Below are 16,502 nucleotides of genomic sequence, written 5' to 3'. Positions count from 1 at the left end.
CTCACAGTTTTTGAAAGTGCTGACTTGAGCACATCATTTTGGGGGATGCCCAGCCTTACACTCTTACACTTCATTTGTGAAATCCCTCCTTTCATTCTCTCTGAAAACTGGAGGGTGTAAAAGATTCGATGAAATATAAAGTATGGCTTAGATTTATCTCGTCACTCCTCATCGCAGTTTATCCTCCAGCTGAATGTGCATTGCAAGGAGCGAGCCAGAGGGCCTGGAGACTGTGAGGCGTTCCACTTTTCTGCTATTGATTGGGGCTGCGTTTGTTCATTGCTGATGTACATCTGAAATCTGCTGGGCTTTGTGTTTTACAGGAAACCAGGAGGTGGCATGGGTGGAGGTGTTCCCTTATCCCACCTGCCAGTGAAAGATACCAGAAATATTAAATATACAAAATATTAAAAACACACTTTGCTGCTCTTTATATTTGGTACTATGTGTCTCATCTATTCAGTTCAGTTCAATTTTATTTATACAGCGCCAAATCACAACAACAGTCACCTCAAGGCACTTTATTTTGTAAATTGGGCCCTACAGAGAAAAACCCAACAATCATATGACCCTATGAGGGTCATATGAGCAAGCACTTTGTCAACAGTGGGAAGGAAAAACTCTTTTAATAGGAAGAAACCTCCAGCAGAATCAGTCCACTCATGTAAGCAAACGCAACATATCAATTCAGATTAAAAATGCAAAACAGGTAGTGATGCTGCTATTGAAAAAATAATATTGTGATTTAATTAATAATTTGTTTTTAAAATGAAATAAAAAAAATTAAGGTTTGGTTTGTGAAGTGTAAAGAAATAGTTTTATCATTTTTCCTTCCTTAACGAGACTTATTTTGGAAAATAGGACATTTATTTGCCCGTTATTTTGTGTAGAGTAAAAAACATACGTAACATTGGCATTATGGCATTGGCATATCAGAGATTTCTTTAGAATAAGGCATAGAATAAAGTCAAGGTTAATAAAAAAAAAGCAAAAAAACAAAGTAATCAAAAAGGCTTAATAAATTGAACACAATTAAATAGTAAATTGAAAAGAACACAGATTATTTACAACAGAGCTCATCTACTGCATCTGGATCTATTGGATCTCTGATTCCAAAGTTTAAGCCAACATAGATCAAGTGTTCTAACAGCAGGTACAAGAATGTACATTGTGGTCCTAATTGAAGGGTAAAGTAGGGCACCATGACCTGGAAGACAAGCATAAAGCATTTCAATTGACTGCAGCATTCTGAAGGTCAGCATGGCCAAACTGCACTTGATAATTCAATAATGGGGTCAGCAGCAGCTTATAAGATAGCTATGTACAATCAGATCTGCTGCATCTATAATGCCCTACTGAAGAATTATAGATAATAAAGGTTTGGGGAGGTGGGGGGCAGCTACATCTGGACCATCCAGCTCAGTCACTTGTCAGAGCTGAGCTGAAACAGGGAGGGAAGCCTGCTGAGGAGAAATCGAAGGCCGGAAGCGTGCCGAGCTGGTTCAGCAGAGGGCTGGTCCTCAGGAACTCTGGAGAGCAGCAAAAACTGACAGAAAGATGTGGAGGTTCTTCGTGGCCATTCTCATTATTATTATATTTTCATTTAATATAAGTCAGAGGTGTTTGAAGTATTCCTGTGTATTAACTTGTTGTTTTGCAACTTTTAGCTATTGGAGGAAATTGCAAAATTATGCTTAATAATCTATCTTTTAACTATATGCTTTTATGTCTATTTGTCTGTGTGGCTGTATTACATTGTCATGAATTTTATCATAATTACTTTGCTGAACTAGAATCTCATACACTGAGAATCATCTTTTGTGTGGTTGCTGCTGAGGACATACCTGGCAACAATGAAAATTCAATGTTTTATTGAAGTTGAAAGTTTCCACCACTAGGGGGCAACATTGCAACAACTGTTTGCTGTTATGTTCAGCATACACAGTCCCAAATTGTACATGTAGCAATGCTCCCACAAGATGAATGTTAAAGTTTTCAGTGTCCTCTTCCATTCTTGTTTAGAATCTCATTATCTGCCTCAATTGTTGTCACTCAACAGGGTTTGATCTCGGGGGTCAAGTGGCCATCGAGTTCTCACACTGGAACAGTCCTTTTCCAGAGAGCAGCCAGAACCTCCCGAGTCCAGACTGTGTTCACTCCGAGGCCTCCGCTGTCCCGCCCATCAGCGAGCATCTTGAGCCAGTGTCCTGCCCGGCGTCGCTGTCCGTCACCCCGCTCCCCACGTACAGTGCCAGCCAGGAGACGCTGTGTGACAGCAGCACGAGTACGCTGAGAGCTGTGACAGTACATTCTTTTCAATTATGATAACTTTTTTTTTTTTTACAGCAAATCTACATTTCAGTTAGTAAAACACTGATTACAACAGGTCAGATGGTAACATCCTGTAGCTGTGTTGATATCAGAGTTATGATTGACCCTCTACGCAATCTCCATAATGCTGAAACTGGCACTCTGTGGGCCACACAACAACTGTTTACTCTGTCAGCTGAAGGCAGTTCTTAATGTCTTTGGTTGTACATATGAGCTGATTGTCATGCTGCAGAATCAATTTATAACCAGATAAACTGCACGGTGTCTGTACTTTTTTAGCACAAAGGAAACTCTGCTCACATCTGAAGCTAAATAAGGAGAAACGTGGTCTCAACCTCCAAGTTTCCTCCACCATGCATTTCTGTTTCCTGTTGACATTCATCTGCTGTGCTCTCTGGCCCTGGATTAAATAAACTGCCCTTTGTCGACAAGTGATTCAAATGTTATGGGAGCACCCTCACTGCTCAAGCTTGGCTTCAGACCAGGGACCCTCCGGTGTTCGTGAATTCTCAGCTAATGGCAGTTTTAAAGTGGAGTCAGCTTATCCTGTCATCCATAAGTGCGGGTTTTGTTTTATTTGAACACCATCAGGTTTTCCCATTCAGTATAATCAATGCTGAGTCAACACACATATGGACATGATTTACTCTTCTGCCCTCTTTTGTCTTTGGCTAGTACCAGTATCGATATCCGGTCACCCTTGAGCCTTTTGTTTGAGAAAATAGCCTCTTTAATGCAATAACTCAGCAACGTAGGAGTTTCAAACTGATACCATAGATGCAACTACTTAAAAACTTGTTTTAGACTAGAGAAGATGAGGCTGAGATAATGTTTATATCGGGGACTTCATTCCTAAATATTGGTCAGAGTGTTCTGGCCCTTCAACCTGTCTTCACCTCACTTTACCACGCTGCAGGTTTTCCAGTCGTCTGTTCTTATGTCTGTACACATCTGCAGAAGAGCTTGGGCAGCACATCTGCTACACCTCTATGACGTGGTGTAGTACACTATCACTTCTTCACCAGTGTCACCTTTTCAATATGGCTGTCCTTCACCCAGATTTGCCCCCATCCCCCCTGCGCAGCTGTTTCTGCTCCACTTACTTGTTTCGCTTAACAAACTGCAGATCTCTATATTGAAATCAATCGTTCTTATAGGGTTTTTATAATGACATGATAAACCTGCAATATCTGTTAATAGGTTAGATAGATTAATGGATATATTTATTCCCAGGTGTGTGTGTCTATGTGTGCGTGCATGTATTTGTATGTAAGCGTGTGTGCCCTTGAGTCTCCATCAGAGGACCATGCTGACACTGTCATCAGTGCCAACTGTCATTGTTTTGGGCTGCAGCAACACTGACTAGCCGGCCCTTTTTTCTGATTGGCCGCTGTCAGAGCAGCTTGACCCCCGATTGGCTGCCAGAGAAGCCCGATTAAGAATGCCGATGAGTAGCTCTCCTTTCTCTCTCGCTCTCTCTCTCTCTGACACTGTAAACATCCTGCTCATGCTTGTGTTTTTTTTCCTTCAGTGAGGATCTGTGACAGCTTTTGCAGCTTTCCTGCTGCCAGATTTGAGCATCTTTCACTATGACAGATCCGATCCGCATGTGTGTGAATGTTACAGTGATTCTGGACCGACTGATGCAGGGATGTGAGGAATAAGGAGTAAAAAAAAATAAAGTGGGGATGCTGGTTGCTCTCGTGGGACATCGCACTTGTTTGTCGCCCTCAGCGAGGGGCTGGAGGTGGAGGATGGTGTGTGCATATGTCAGTGTGTGTATGTAGAGGAGTCATCGGGCTGTTTTGGCATTTGCTGCGGCTCAGCTGTGAAGCCTCTCCCCCCCTCCTCCTCCTCCTCCTGCCTTCTGAGGAGCGAAGCTGCCTCTCTGCCTCTGCCCACCTTCACATGGTGAGTGTCCTCAAGTTGTCTTGAAGCAAAGGCAGCTTGATCTCCAGAATGGATTCTCTTCTTTTTTTTCTGCAGTGCTCTCACTCATTTGTTACCGTGTCCTTCTCCCCGCCCTTACACTGCTTCATCTTTCACCCGCAGTTCCCTGAACAGTGTAAGCATTTGACCTTCATATGCACACACACACTCTTTCTTCCAGCTCCTCATAATCCCCTTTCTCTTGATTGTAATTCTACTTGTTTTTTCCCACATGCTCCACCAGCTCTTTTGCTGTGATTCATCAGCTGTAACGCACGGAAACTAGTCATGTCTCTGTGAGCAATGTCCGTGTATGAGTGTGTGTTTGCTGTGACTGTGGTGACTGGGCACCAGTAGCAGCTCGGCAGGTGCAAAAATTTCCATCCCTTGGCTGCTAGGGAGAAAATGCGCCCCTGGGTATGATTCGCGCATCCAGCTAGAACAAACAATCCCTCCTAACTGGTGACTGACACCTAATCCCCCTTGACAACACACACACCCCCTCCCTCCCTCCCATTTCCCATTAACCCCCCCCCCCCCCCCCCCACACACACACACACACACACACACACACATTCATACACACACACACCTTTCTTCTCCTATCAGCGTGAGCTGTCATCTCCATGTTGTGTTGTGTTATAAATGGAGCCGCACTGTTGAGTGTTTTAAGCAACTAGAAGAGAAGAAGAATTCCTTTTTCACTGGAGAAAAAATCTTTAAATATTCTTGTGTAATAGTAATGTTATGCTCTTTTTTAATATGACCACCACCCCAGTCTTCAATAGGTTCTAAACACACTGCGTTTTCCAGTGTATTTAAGACCAAGTTAAGATAAATTGTGTCCATTTACTCCTCTGCACGTAACATTTCAAAACTAATTCTCTAATCAACTGGGACTCAAGGTCAGGCACATAAAGTAAGAATAAGGTGAGTTTGCTTACTAAAAGACATTAGAAGTCTTGGTGTAAGTCTGAAAGAGATTATCAAAGCCAGTGAACGGGTCACAACAGTAATCTAAACACAATGGCAAAAAAACATGGACGCTTAAATCTCGTGGTGTGTCCACAGATGTGACCATAAAACACTGAAATAACAAGCATGGCCTACTTCTCCTCACATTAATTTTGATGACTTACTTGCTTCAAATACCGGAGATCTTGACTCCAAACTATTTAGCAGACAAGTTTAAATTATTGATACGACATCCTGTAAATGAAAAAAGTATTTGGGCTGCTCAAACTGACACAGTGGAATGATATTATGTTAACAGAGAAGGCTCACCACACTAAAAATGCAGAAAATAAAATACATAATCAAACCGAGGTTGTTTGAAGTTATTCAAACAGGCTATCCAGATTTATGTGTCACTTTTGCATCTTCAAAATCAATAAAGACCTGTTTGAGTGACCACGTGAAGCTCCAGTGTTACATCAGTTTACACAGTTTAATGAATTTTCTTCAGACGCAGACAATTTCTCGCTTAATGTTTTGCACCATTCCACTGCTGGTGTCTTTTTTTCAGCTTTTGTTCAAACTGTCATTATGTCATCATGAAGCATTTAATGACCCTCAGCATATCGCAGTGAAAAAGTCACAGCAAGGTAACTTTAACATAACTGTGATCAGCTATTTTTAGTTCAAGCTTGTGTGGTTGGAAAGTAGCAATCAGTTCGGAAAAATGACCTGCATTAGCATGAAACTATTCGTTTTGTTACAATGGTGGCTGGTCGTACTAAACATGGCTAAAGTTTCATATAATCAGGTCAGTGTATGTACAAGTAACCTAAAATGAACCAAACTAGCTTCAGCTCTGGCAGTGAGCACCGAAGCCCCTCCAACCTGATGCTTAAACCTTTTGTTTGCTACGGCAACCAATTGAAAGAAAGCTGGCTTGAAGTGAAGGAGGCCTTAAAGGAAGTGGAGCTAAAGCAGCATGGTTCAGGATGAACTGAGGTGCTGCACCAAAGCTGAGTCGGACAAATAAAGATTGTTACATTTCAGTTCTTCTTGGTGGACATTAAGGTATTTCCAGGCTATAGAAGATATTGTGGTGGACCACTGGAGGGCTCCACTCACACCCAGTTCTCAGAAAGTGTTGTTGCTGTGTTTTGGAGGGAAAGTATTCAGTTCTGTGGTGATGAGTAATAAACGAGCAGTGTTTATCGAGAGCTCTCGTGTCGTCTGTGTTTACCTCCACATTGGTGACCCCTGACTCGAACATGCTGCAGTCCGAAGGTGGCACCGACTCCGCTCTGGATGCATCAGCAGCCGCCAGCCCTCTGCCTCCAGCTGCAGCTACGTTTGCTGTGGCGCTCGAGCTGCCGGACTTTTGGCTTCACGACCCCCCGTCGTGGTTCGTGCACGTGGAGGCTCAGTTCGCCCTTCGTGGCATCTCGGCTGACGACACTAAATATCACCATGTGGTGGCTTCTCTCAACCCGCTAGCCACCCGTCGTGCGTTGACTCTCCTCCGGGACCCACCCACCCGAGGGAAGTACGGGCTTGGACCGGACGACGGGGGATTCCTCTTCACCCACATCTTCCTCCGACAGCCGGCGGCGGCCGTGAGAGCCGGCCTCGCCAACTCTCCGCTTCTGGGCACGAAGGATTATCGCTCCCTGGCTGAGGACGCGGATCGTATTCTCCTGGCTACCCGCACTTTCCACGATCACGACTTAGTTCCAGCCTCGCCGGCGGCGCCTTCCACTTCCCCGCTGACCTGCCACGACGTACCCGATCCTTCGCTGACGGCAAAGATCACGGCACAGCGACACCACGGACGGGACCTCTGTTTCTACCATCGGCGTTTTGGCGCCGGAGCGCGCCGCTGCCTCCCGCCTTGCGCTTTTCCGACCCTGGGACATGGACCCCGCCAGCGCGCTGTAGCGGCCGCAACCGCTGGCGACAAAGAAAAACTGCTCTTCATAGAAGATTCGCCCTCTGGGAGACGTTTCCTGGTCGACTCTGGCTTCCAGAAGAGCCTCCTTCCCCCGTCTGGAGCCGACAGTTTAGCAGCGGGCTGCGGACCGCAGCTTGTTGCGGCTAATGGCTCTCCCATCGCAACGTTCGGGGAAAGGTTCGTGACTGTTTGTTTTCATGGTCGGGATTTCCAATGGACCTTTGTTGTTGCCGCTAGCTCTGTACCTATTTTGGGCGCCGATTTTCTTTGTGCCCACGGACTGCTGGTCGATGTCGCTAACAGACGCTTAATCGATGCACTGTCTTTTTCTTCAATACCCTGTTTCACTCGTGCCATCGATCCCCTGAATCGGGCTAATGTAGTGACTTCAGGGAATGTTTTTCAGCATTTGCTCTTGGAGTTCCCTTCACTGACTGTTCCTAATTTCTCAAACACGGCAATGAAGCACGGGGTTGAACATTATATTCCGACGGTCGGTCCCCCAGTGTTCGCACGCGCCTCGACCCCGCGAAACTCTCGTCGCTCGGGAAGAGTTTGCCGCAATGGAGCGCCTCGGCATAGTGCAGCGCTCGAATAGTGCCTGGGCTTCTCCGCTACACATGGTGCCCAAGTCAGACGGTCGGTGGCGGCCGTGTGGGGATTTTTGCCGTTTGAATAATGTCACGGAGAACGACCGTTACCCCATTCCCCACATCCAGGATTTTTCCGCCCACCTCGCCGGCACCTCGATTTTTTCTAAAATTGACTTGGTGCAGGGGTAACACCAGGTTCCCGTGCGCACCGAAGACGTCCCCAAAACTGCCGTTATTACCCCTTTCGAACTGTCTGAATTTCTGCGCATGCCGTTCGGCCTGAAAGGCGCGGCCCAGACTTTTCAGCGGTTGATGGACTCTGTTTTGAGCGGGCTGCCTTTCGTCTTCGTGTACCTTGACGATATATTGGTGGCCAGCTGCTCTGAGAGTCAGCACGCGTCCCATCTGCATCAGGTTTTCCAGTGCTTGCCGGCACACACAACCCCTCCAAGTGCCAGTTCGGCTTGCCGGTTCTGGGTTTCTTGGGCCACCGCATTTCCGCTGACGGTGTGGTTCCGTTGCCAGACAAGGTCCGGGCCGTTTCGGCTTTTCCGCATCCTGCGTCCGTTAAAGCACTGCAGGAGTTCTTGGGGATGGTCAATTTCTACAACCGCTTTCTCCCCAGAGCTGCGCACCTGCTGCAGCCTCTCTATGCTGCCTTGAAGGGTAAAACAGCTAAGGACACGATTGATTGGCCCCCTGAACGCATCCAGGCATTTTCTGGGGCCAAGACCGCGCTGGCAAACGCCGCCCTGCTGGCCCACCCGTGGACCACTGGAGGGCTCCACTCACACCCAGTTCTCAGGAAGTGTTGTTGCTGTGTTTTGGAGGGAAAGTATTCAGTTCTGTGGTGATGAGTAATAAACGAGCAGTGTTTATCGAGAGCTCTCGTGTCGTCTGTGTTTACCTCCACAATATATAATTTCTCCACAAGCGCTAACTAGCAATAACCAGAGTGACCACTTGGAAAACTTTTTTAGCACATGTGAGTGAGATTAACCTGCTCTACATCTACAGTAAAGGAATAAAAACGGAAATATCTAACAAAAACTCTTGTTCTGTTAGTCCAGTTAGCTGATCAGATGCTTCTGACTGTTTTCTGCTTTAAATTGAAACTCAGAGAGCATTCTCCAAACTGTGGAACAGCATTCCCCTCAGTCAAATCTGCTCCATCCAGCCTGGACTGGACTTAAAACTCATTTTTACTCACTGGCATTTGAATCGGACTTGCTCATTGTGTCTTCACTCACTTTTTCAGCTTCATGTGTTTAGCACCTATTAAAATGTAAATGGTAAATGGCCTGTATTTGTATAGCGTGGATGACTGGTTGTGTAAAGCGCTTTGGGGTCCCTAAGGTCCCTAAGGACCCCAAAGCGCTTTACACAACCAGTCATCCACCCATTCACACACACATTCACACACTGGTGATGGCAAGCTACATTGTAACCACAGCCACCCTGGGGCGCACTGATAGAGGCAAGTATGTATTTTAGTCATTTCTTATCCAAAGGAAAGGATTTACACGTGCTTAAATTGCTTTATTTTAGCATTATGCAATTCTGTTGTTCCAACTTAATGTACTTGAGTTGAACCAACTTAATTCATTAATTGTGAATCAACTTATATACTGCAGTTGAGTCCAATTTAATTAAATTGAGTTAATCCAACCTTTCCAAATTAGAGTAGTCCTGCAAAAGTACTTAATGCTAAGAGAAAGCCATTTATAAATGTCAAAATACCTTTCTGTGATTATTTTAAAGTTCATTTAAAGAGTTATTTCTTGGAGTGTCTAGAGTCTAGAGTCTGATTAACATAAAACGTGTGTAGATATTGCTTTTATAACAAAATGTACATACTGTAGCTGTCACTCCAGCCACTTGTCCTTATCAGGCTCACAGGGGGGCGAAGGGGGCTGGAGTCTATCCCAGGTGTTATAGGGCAAGGTATAAGCTGGACAAGTCTAACACAGCTTGGACAATTTAGAAAAATCAATTAACCTAACCCCACTAAGCACATGTTTGTTATGTGGGAGGAAGACAGAGTACCCAGAGTGAACCCACAGGGAGAACATGCAATCTCCACACAGTTGGTGGATTTGAACTCAGGACCTTGCTGTGAGGCAGCAATGGTAACCACCGTAATGTCATTCAGAAACAATATGACTGCAAGGCTTGATGCAGAATTTTCTTTACATTTTTGTCCTTCACAGGTTAAACCACAAAAAGGAACAATAGCATACATGTGGTGTGTGTATGGTTTTCTGCCACATCCAACCCCAGTGATTTTCCTGATACAACTACTACGAGTTGACAAGTATTAAAACTACATTAAGAGTATGAATATAGTTTATAGTAAGTGAGCACATGTGGCACAGGTAATACTTTATGAGAAAACTTGACACAACATATATTTTTTCTAATACAAAAAAACTGCATTATGCATACAAAACTAGTGAGAATAAAATAAATAATAAAGCAACAACTTGCAAGACTAGGCTGCATGTAATGGCATGTTATATAAAATCTTAAAATAGAATTAACAAATTCTTCATCTGGTAATTGAAAAAATTTAAGATGCATTTTTCTTGGATGTTCAAAATTAAAGAGGAAAAAGAAATAATCTACAGTGCCACTGCTGAAGTGTGGCTTTATTGAGTTTAAGAAAAACAGATGTGTGTACACCCAAAGCTTTAGTACCATGTGACCTCAGTTGTGGCTTGGGTTACAGAAGCACGATAAGGTTGTTAAAGATTGATGAATACATTGTTTGACTGGCCACTGCCTGGCAAGACAGCACGATGTAGGCTAATATCTGGTGTCTCAGTCCTCCGAGAGCCAATATTTATAGTAAGCAATTCTCCTTTCCATTAACGAGAGCAGCGTTGGAGTGCTGAGGGTGCTGAGGAAACGGGGTCGGGAAGTGTACGAGGTCATCACATACTGCCTGGGTTTAAGAGTTGAAAATAACATGCTAAAAAAGCTTCTCATGTCAGAACTATGGAAGCTAATTTCCACCAGTAACACAACAATAATAATAATAATTTTTCCATTAAAAACTATAATTGGTTTTTTTTTAACTGTGCATGTTACACAGTAGAAAAGTACACCAATTTAAACTGATACAAAACTGGAATACGTTCAGGTATTGAACAAACTTTAAATTTTGTTGTGAGCAAAGCACAATCCATATGTTGCGACTGTTTCACTTAATTTTTATGCACGCCCTCCTGAATACAGATTATGTGTGCTTGAGTCCGACTCCTCCAAAGACACCCAGGCACAGTACAATATACGTATGACATCAAAGGAAAAGAATAGTAAAATTAGGACTTTATTTCAGTTTTTCAATTTAAATGAAGCGTAAAAGGTCGTAAATATTCATACACTCTTTAAAGTTCGTGATTAATTTGATCTTTTTTCACTTACTGGCAGAAATGAGTTTCCATAGAAGAACTTTTAATCTCAAATCTTGAGATGAAACTTTATTCATCTTCTTTGAATAAATAAAGTGTTTTTTCAGTGTGCCCTCTCTGAAGGTTGCAGGTTGAGTTGGTCACCCTGTTTTCCACTAGTATCAGATTGATCATCTTTCTATTAGCCTCGTCCATGGAGTCCAATGTTCCAAAGCATCAACGGCTGATTAAAGGCTGGGACGACTCCCCAACCTCTATATCTCTGTCCCTCTTACCACCGCTCAGCAGAAAAATTTAGCTGAGTCACCTTTGCTATCACAAACGTAAATTCACCATGCAGACCTTCAAGACAGCCAACCCCCTCTCTCGAAGTCTTCTCACTCTCCAGAGGACTGAAAGTAAGAGACACAGACCTGTTTAGATTGTTCGTTTTATGCTAAGCTTGGAATAATTTCTCCCTCCCAGACGGGCACAGTCTAGTTGACCAATAGCTCCAATTAGCATATGTGTTGCCATGTAGAGTGTCTATCTTTGGAGGGTCTTTCAAGGTTAATCTTTGCTAAGGAGATAGAAGTTACAGAGCTGTGCTTTTTCTTTTTTTCCCTCTAATTTTCACACAGCTTCCTCTGCCATATTATCTGTTGCTGTACATCTGTTCCTGCTGTTTTTGTCTTCCTTTTAAATTTTGCTGTTACGCTTCAGCAAAAACTCAAGGAAAGTGTTTGTATAGTGGGAATCTCTGTCTACGTCTTCAGCATTTATTGCATTCTACCCATTGGCTTACACCTTGTATGATGTGCAGCACGGCTGTTCATCAGCATTTCCTCTTAGGGACTGTTCCTTTCCACTCTACACTAAACTCTAGCTACCTTTGTAGATGTCAAAACCTCCATGGATTAAAGATTTAGAAAAGACAGTCTTGATTGCCTGTGAAGCTGTAGTTTTAAAAATATTTCTTTTACAACAAAGTTTTATTTATTTTATTTGCAGAGGGGGTTTGTTGTTGTTGTTTTTTGGAATACCCAGAGTGACCACTTGGAAAACTTTCTAGCATATGTGAGTGAGATTAACCTGCTCTACATCTACAGTAAAGGAAAAGAAAAGGTAATTTTCTCTAACGAAAACTCTTTGTCTGTTCGTCCAGTTAGCTGATCAGATGCTTCTGACTGTTTTCCACTTTAAATTGAAACTCAGAGAGCATTCTCCAAACTGTGGAACAGCATTCCCCTCCCAGTCAAATCTGCTCCATCCAGCCTGGACTGGACTTAAAACTCATTTTTACTCACTGGCATTTGAATCGGACTTGCTCATTGTGTCTTCACTCACTTTTTCAGCTTCATGTATTAAGCACCTACTAAAATGTATTTAAGTCATTTCGTATCTATTCCCTTTTGTGCTTTTTGCTTTTGTTTGTTTGTTTTTTTAAATCTATTTTGTCTTTTGAACAGGGTTTTGGTGCCGGTTGTTAACAATGTGTTAAAAATGTGCTTTATAAATACATTAAGTTGAGTTTGAGTCAAGTAATCTAGCCTTAACTGCGAGTGAAATATACGTAGAAACATTTAATTTGTTTGAAGTTCAACATTAGTTAACTTAGCTAGCTGAGCAGCCTTGTGTGTGTCGAGCTCTACTGGCCATGATGTGAACAAGTCAAGTGCGCACAGGCAGAAGTCACACTTGGGACACCAGCAGTTGACTTGTTAGCTTAGGAGTTAATAGTTAACATTTTATAACCAGTCAACTTGGGCATTGTTAGTGAAGTCAACATGGTCTCTGGCATTTCTAGAATAACTTTAACTGTGTTTTTGCAAGGCTGTCAGATGATGCTGGCTGGAGGGGCCCTTGTGACTTTTGTGTGTGTGTGTGTGTGTGCGTGCGTGCGTGCGTGCGTGCGTGCGTGTATGTGTGTGTGTGTGCAGAGTAATTGCAAGTTTGCAAGTTTTGCCTGCCTGGCCCTGATTATTTTTGTTGATTTATTCCTTGGGATGACTCACGTTTAGCTTCGGGTCTTTGGTCTTGATGTATTCTTCTTGCATGGATGGCCATTACCGTGTAGTTAGTGAGAAAGCTTTACCTGGGGGACGTTCTGACAGAAAGTCTTCTCATGTTCACTGTCACAATAGTTCCAAGTCCAGATGACACGGTCAATACTCGACCAGTTGCTCGCAAGTTTATTACTAGACTTTCTGTTGTGTCTTAAGCGAGAGCAAGTAAATGGAAAAAGATAACAATAAGCACTAAAAGATTAATTGCTATCTCTTAAAAGGAAGCAAAAAACGACAGTAACGTGCTGTGTATCCTTACAGGTGCAAGTTTATCTCTACATGGGTCTGAGCTCCAGCACCAGAGCCTCCGCCGACACAGAGTCCAGCTGCAGCCCTCGGCCTCTGGCTACCGGGCAGCAGACAGACCTCTCACCTTCCCCTCCTGTGGGGAAGAAGACATCATGGAGGAATCTTTGGCCACAGCCCCAGATTCCAGCACTCAAGATGATGTGCCTCCACTGGGTGAGCACCACCAGCAGCAACTACATTTATGTCGACTTCACTCAGCTTATTTTCTCCCAGCAAGTTTAGCTGACAGCATTGTGGTCTTTCTAATGAATACCTTTACATCAGCTAATAAAAGGCCATCACTGCTCAGAGAAACTTTTTCAGACTTGCGTGCAGGTTGTTGGCATTTTCAATTACTGTATTTAGAGTTGTTCCCCTTTACCTGATATAAAAATAGTAAAATACGATAGTCCTCTCTGCTCTCTGCCAACATACTTGCTTTTTGCGACAACACAGATTAATTAAAGGAGTTAGATACAGTACAGAGCATCGTGAAAGAATCAAAAGCCATTTGAATTGGAATTTAATTTAAAGTCCCTTTCCTCTCATACAAGCTCTTGAATAATCAGCTCCTGTTGTGTCTGAAGATGCCACTTCTGGTTTCTATAGTTCTTAAAAGTAGAATTTGAAGCAGAGCTGATTCTATCCCGGAGAAAAACTTCTAACACTACGATCGTGTTGATGTTTTTGAGCTTTTTAGCTCATTGTTTTGGATTTTTATAGCTAAAAAATAATAAGGGATGAAAAGGTTTTCTTTAGCTGTCTTATGATTGCTCAGTTATTGAATAAGAACAGAAGAAGAGTCAGCATTTTTACTGGATTAAAAGTTAGTCAGCTTGGATTCTATTCTCGTTTCCATTTACTCTCCAGTTGTGAAGGATGTTAACGTGCTTCTTGAACGAGAAAGGTCAGGTGGCATCAGCAGCCCGTCCAGAGACGACGACTCCACTCTGCAGAACCAGGGCACCCACAGCAGCATCCTTGATGACAACACAAAGTCCAGTGCAGGTCTCCCAGAGGTCAGCGGTGAAAATAAACAAATCACCGACAGCCAAATGTTTGCTTATTCATCCATCCATCGTCAATAATAGACAATAACTGAGTCAAAACAGCAGAGATAACGGTTCCTCTAAATGGCTACTTGCTATTCTTTGCTGACTCTCTTTATCTGCGTGGCCTCAGGGGAGGAGTAAGTCCAGTGGCCTTTGCTTCAGTGATGGAAAGAGCCGCATCGATTACATCCTGGTCTACAGGAAATCCAGTTCACAGTCAGAGAAAAGGGAAGTATTTGAACGGAACATCCGTGCAGAGGGCCTGCACATGGAAAAGGAGGTAAAATAGCTGGCTTGCACAGTGTTTGTTAACCATTCACTAATCCTTTCTAGTATTTTGCGCTTTGCAGGTAAAACAGTTTCTAAGACCTTTTCCTTTTCTTTTTTTGACAGCAACAATAAAAGCAATGTGACCTAAATTATTCTGAAGCATCTCCTTGTGGTTTGCAAAATCCAAACAATAGACCCAGTCAATGAATGAGGCAAACTTTGGATTATAAATCATTTATGATATACCGTATTTTTAAATTTGTTTTGGAGGTCAGCAATGTAGCACTCAATTCGTTCTTCGGCCATATATCTATTGCTCAAGAGCAATTCTTATAATCACAGGACATTAGCAAAGCAAACGTAGTCCAGTTCTTTAAAAAGCGATGACTCCAAAGTAAACGAGAAGCTCGATAGTTTCCGGTGCTGACAGAGAACCAGCTTCTTCAGCCAACCTGCAATTGCATTTATTGTGAGTCTCGCTCAACAGCGATACCATTTTATGTGAGGAAGTTATTTAATGCACAGCCCTATTATGCATGTAATCTAAATGGCCGAAGTGTTGAATTTTAAAATGCTCAAAGCCTTTGTGCCAGGTCTGACAGCTGGGGGCTGTCGAGACGTTCAGCACTCGTAGAGCAAAATCAAATGTGCCGATCGCAATTTTCCCTGCTGCTGCTTCTCACTGAGCAAAAGTGTCACTTGATAGAATGGAGAAGGTGGATGTTGTGATGCTGTGTGTTAACCTCAGCTCTGTTTGCTGATGCTGTACCGCCAAGGTCGTCATTATCTAGAGTGCGCAGCGGAAGGCGACGGTTGTTGTCTCCTTCAACCTTCAGCCCACTTGTGTGTATTTCTTGCATGGAGTCATTTAGTTATTTTTAGGTCTCTGCAGTTAGCTTCTGATTCATGTACCCTTAGACAGACTCCTACACAGTCAGGAAGTACAAACAGGTGAGGAAAAGAGCAGATGCTCAACAGCCTGCAGTGAGATATTTTGTAGCTCTTCCCTTTAAAAAATAAATTCTGCTTTATATATATATACATATTATAAAACGGTATAGTATATTTATGTGTGTTTGACTTCATTACAGGCCTCGTTAACAAACAGTGATGTGATCTTCTTGAAGCTTCATGCACCATGGGATGTTCTCTGTCGCTATGCAGAGCTCATGAACATTCGCATGCCTTTCAGGTTAGACAAAACTTCTAATGATGCTAATGTGAAAATAATTAAAGCTGCCCTGTCGAATTTTCTTGTACACAAACAGAAGTTATTTGCATGTAGTGTAATGTAACCCCAACAGATCACTGAGCCTGATTCTTCCAGGGGTTTCTTCCTGTAAAAATTGAGTTTTTCCTTCCCAGTTTCACCAAGTGCTCCCTCATTTAGGGTCTTTACTCTACAATATAAAGCACCCTGAGGTGACTGTGCACTCTATAAATATAATATTTAATAATTACTATTCAAACATACATGAAGATACAGTATAAAAAGCAAAAAAGCTCTTCGTTTTATGTTGGCTGCCCTGTTCCATTTCTGTCTAGATGATGCCCCACTGTTTTAACATGGTAATATAAAATCACCATTAAAACAACACTTAACACTTAATGAGATCCATTAGCTGAAAGTTGTAGCTTATTTCTATAAAAATATCTTAAAACCCAGTGCACACAGTAAT

The 16,502-nt window shown here is 43.0% G+C and overlaps 2 protein-coding genes across 6 annotated transcripts in view; one reads left to right on the top strand and one right to left on the bottom strand.

Moving 5' to 3' along the window:
- LOC309692450 (NXPE family member 3-like) overlaps positions 1-6,520 on the bottom strand; it is a 43,145-nt gene extending 36,625 nt beyond the window's left edge. The window contains exon 1 of the mRNA XM_082510953.1: positions 6,455-6,520. The gene's annotated coding sequence lies outside the window, so the exon portion shown is untranslated. The remainder of the gene's footprint in view (positions 1-6,454) is intronic.
- Positions 1-16,502, top strand: part of LOC309692445 (anoctamin-4-like) — a 54,478-nt gene that overhangs the window by 12,495 nt on the left and 25,481 nt on the right. The window contains exons 1-6 of one of the 5 annotated variants that reach the window (XM_082510940.1): positions 620-664; positions 2,060-2,284; positions 13,475-13,675; positions 14,372-14,520; positions 14,684-14,833; positions 15,915-16,015. In XM_082510940.1, coding sequence (XP_082367066.1) covers positions 13,615-13,675; positions 14,372-14,520; positions 14,684-14,833; positions 15,915-16,015 — 461 coding nt within the window. In that variant the 5' untranslated portion in view covers positions 620-664; positions 2,060-2,284; positions 13,475-13,614. Of the gene's footprint in view, positions 1-619; positions 665-1,369; positions 1,566-2,059; positions 2,285-3,565; positions 4,243-7,219; positions 7,340-13,474; positions 13,676-14,371; positions 14,521-14,683; positions 14,834-15,914; positions 16,016-16,502 lie in introns of those variants that run through there. The other 4 variants (XM_082510939.1, XM_082510936.1, XM_082510938.1 and 1 more) reach the window with 4 other exon arrangements.

Source organism: Aulonocara stuartgranti (assembly GCF_965226115.1).
Source record: "Aulonocara stuartgranti genome assembly, chromosome: 17".
Lineage (NCBI taxonomy): Eukaryota > Metazoa > Chordata > Actinopteri > Cichliformes > Cichlidae > Aulonocara > Aulonocara stuartgranti.
This window is presented reverse-complemented; position numbering and strand designations above follow the sequence as displayed.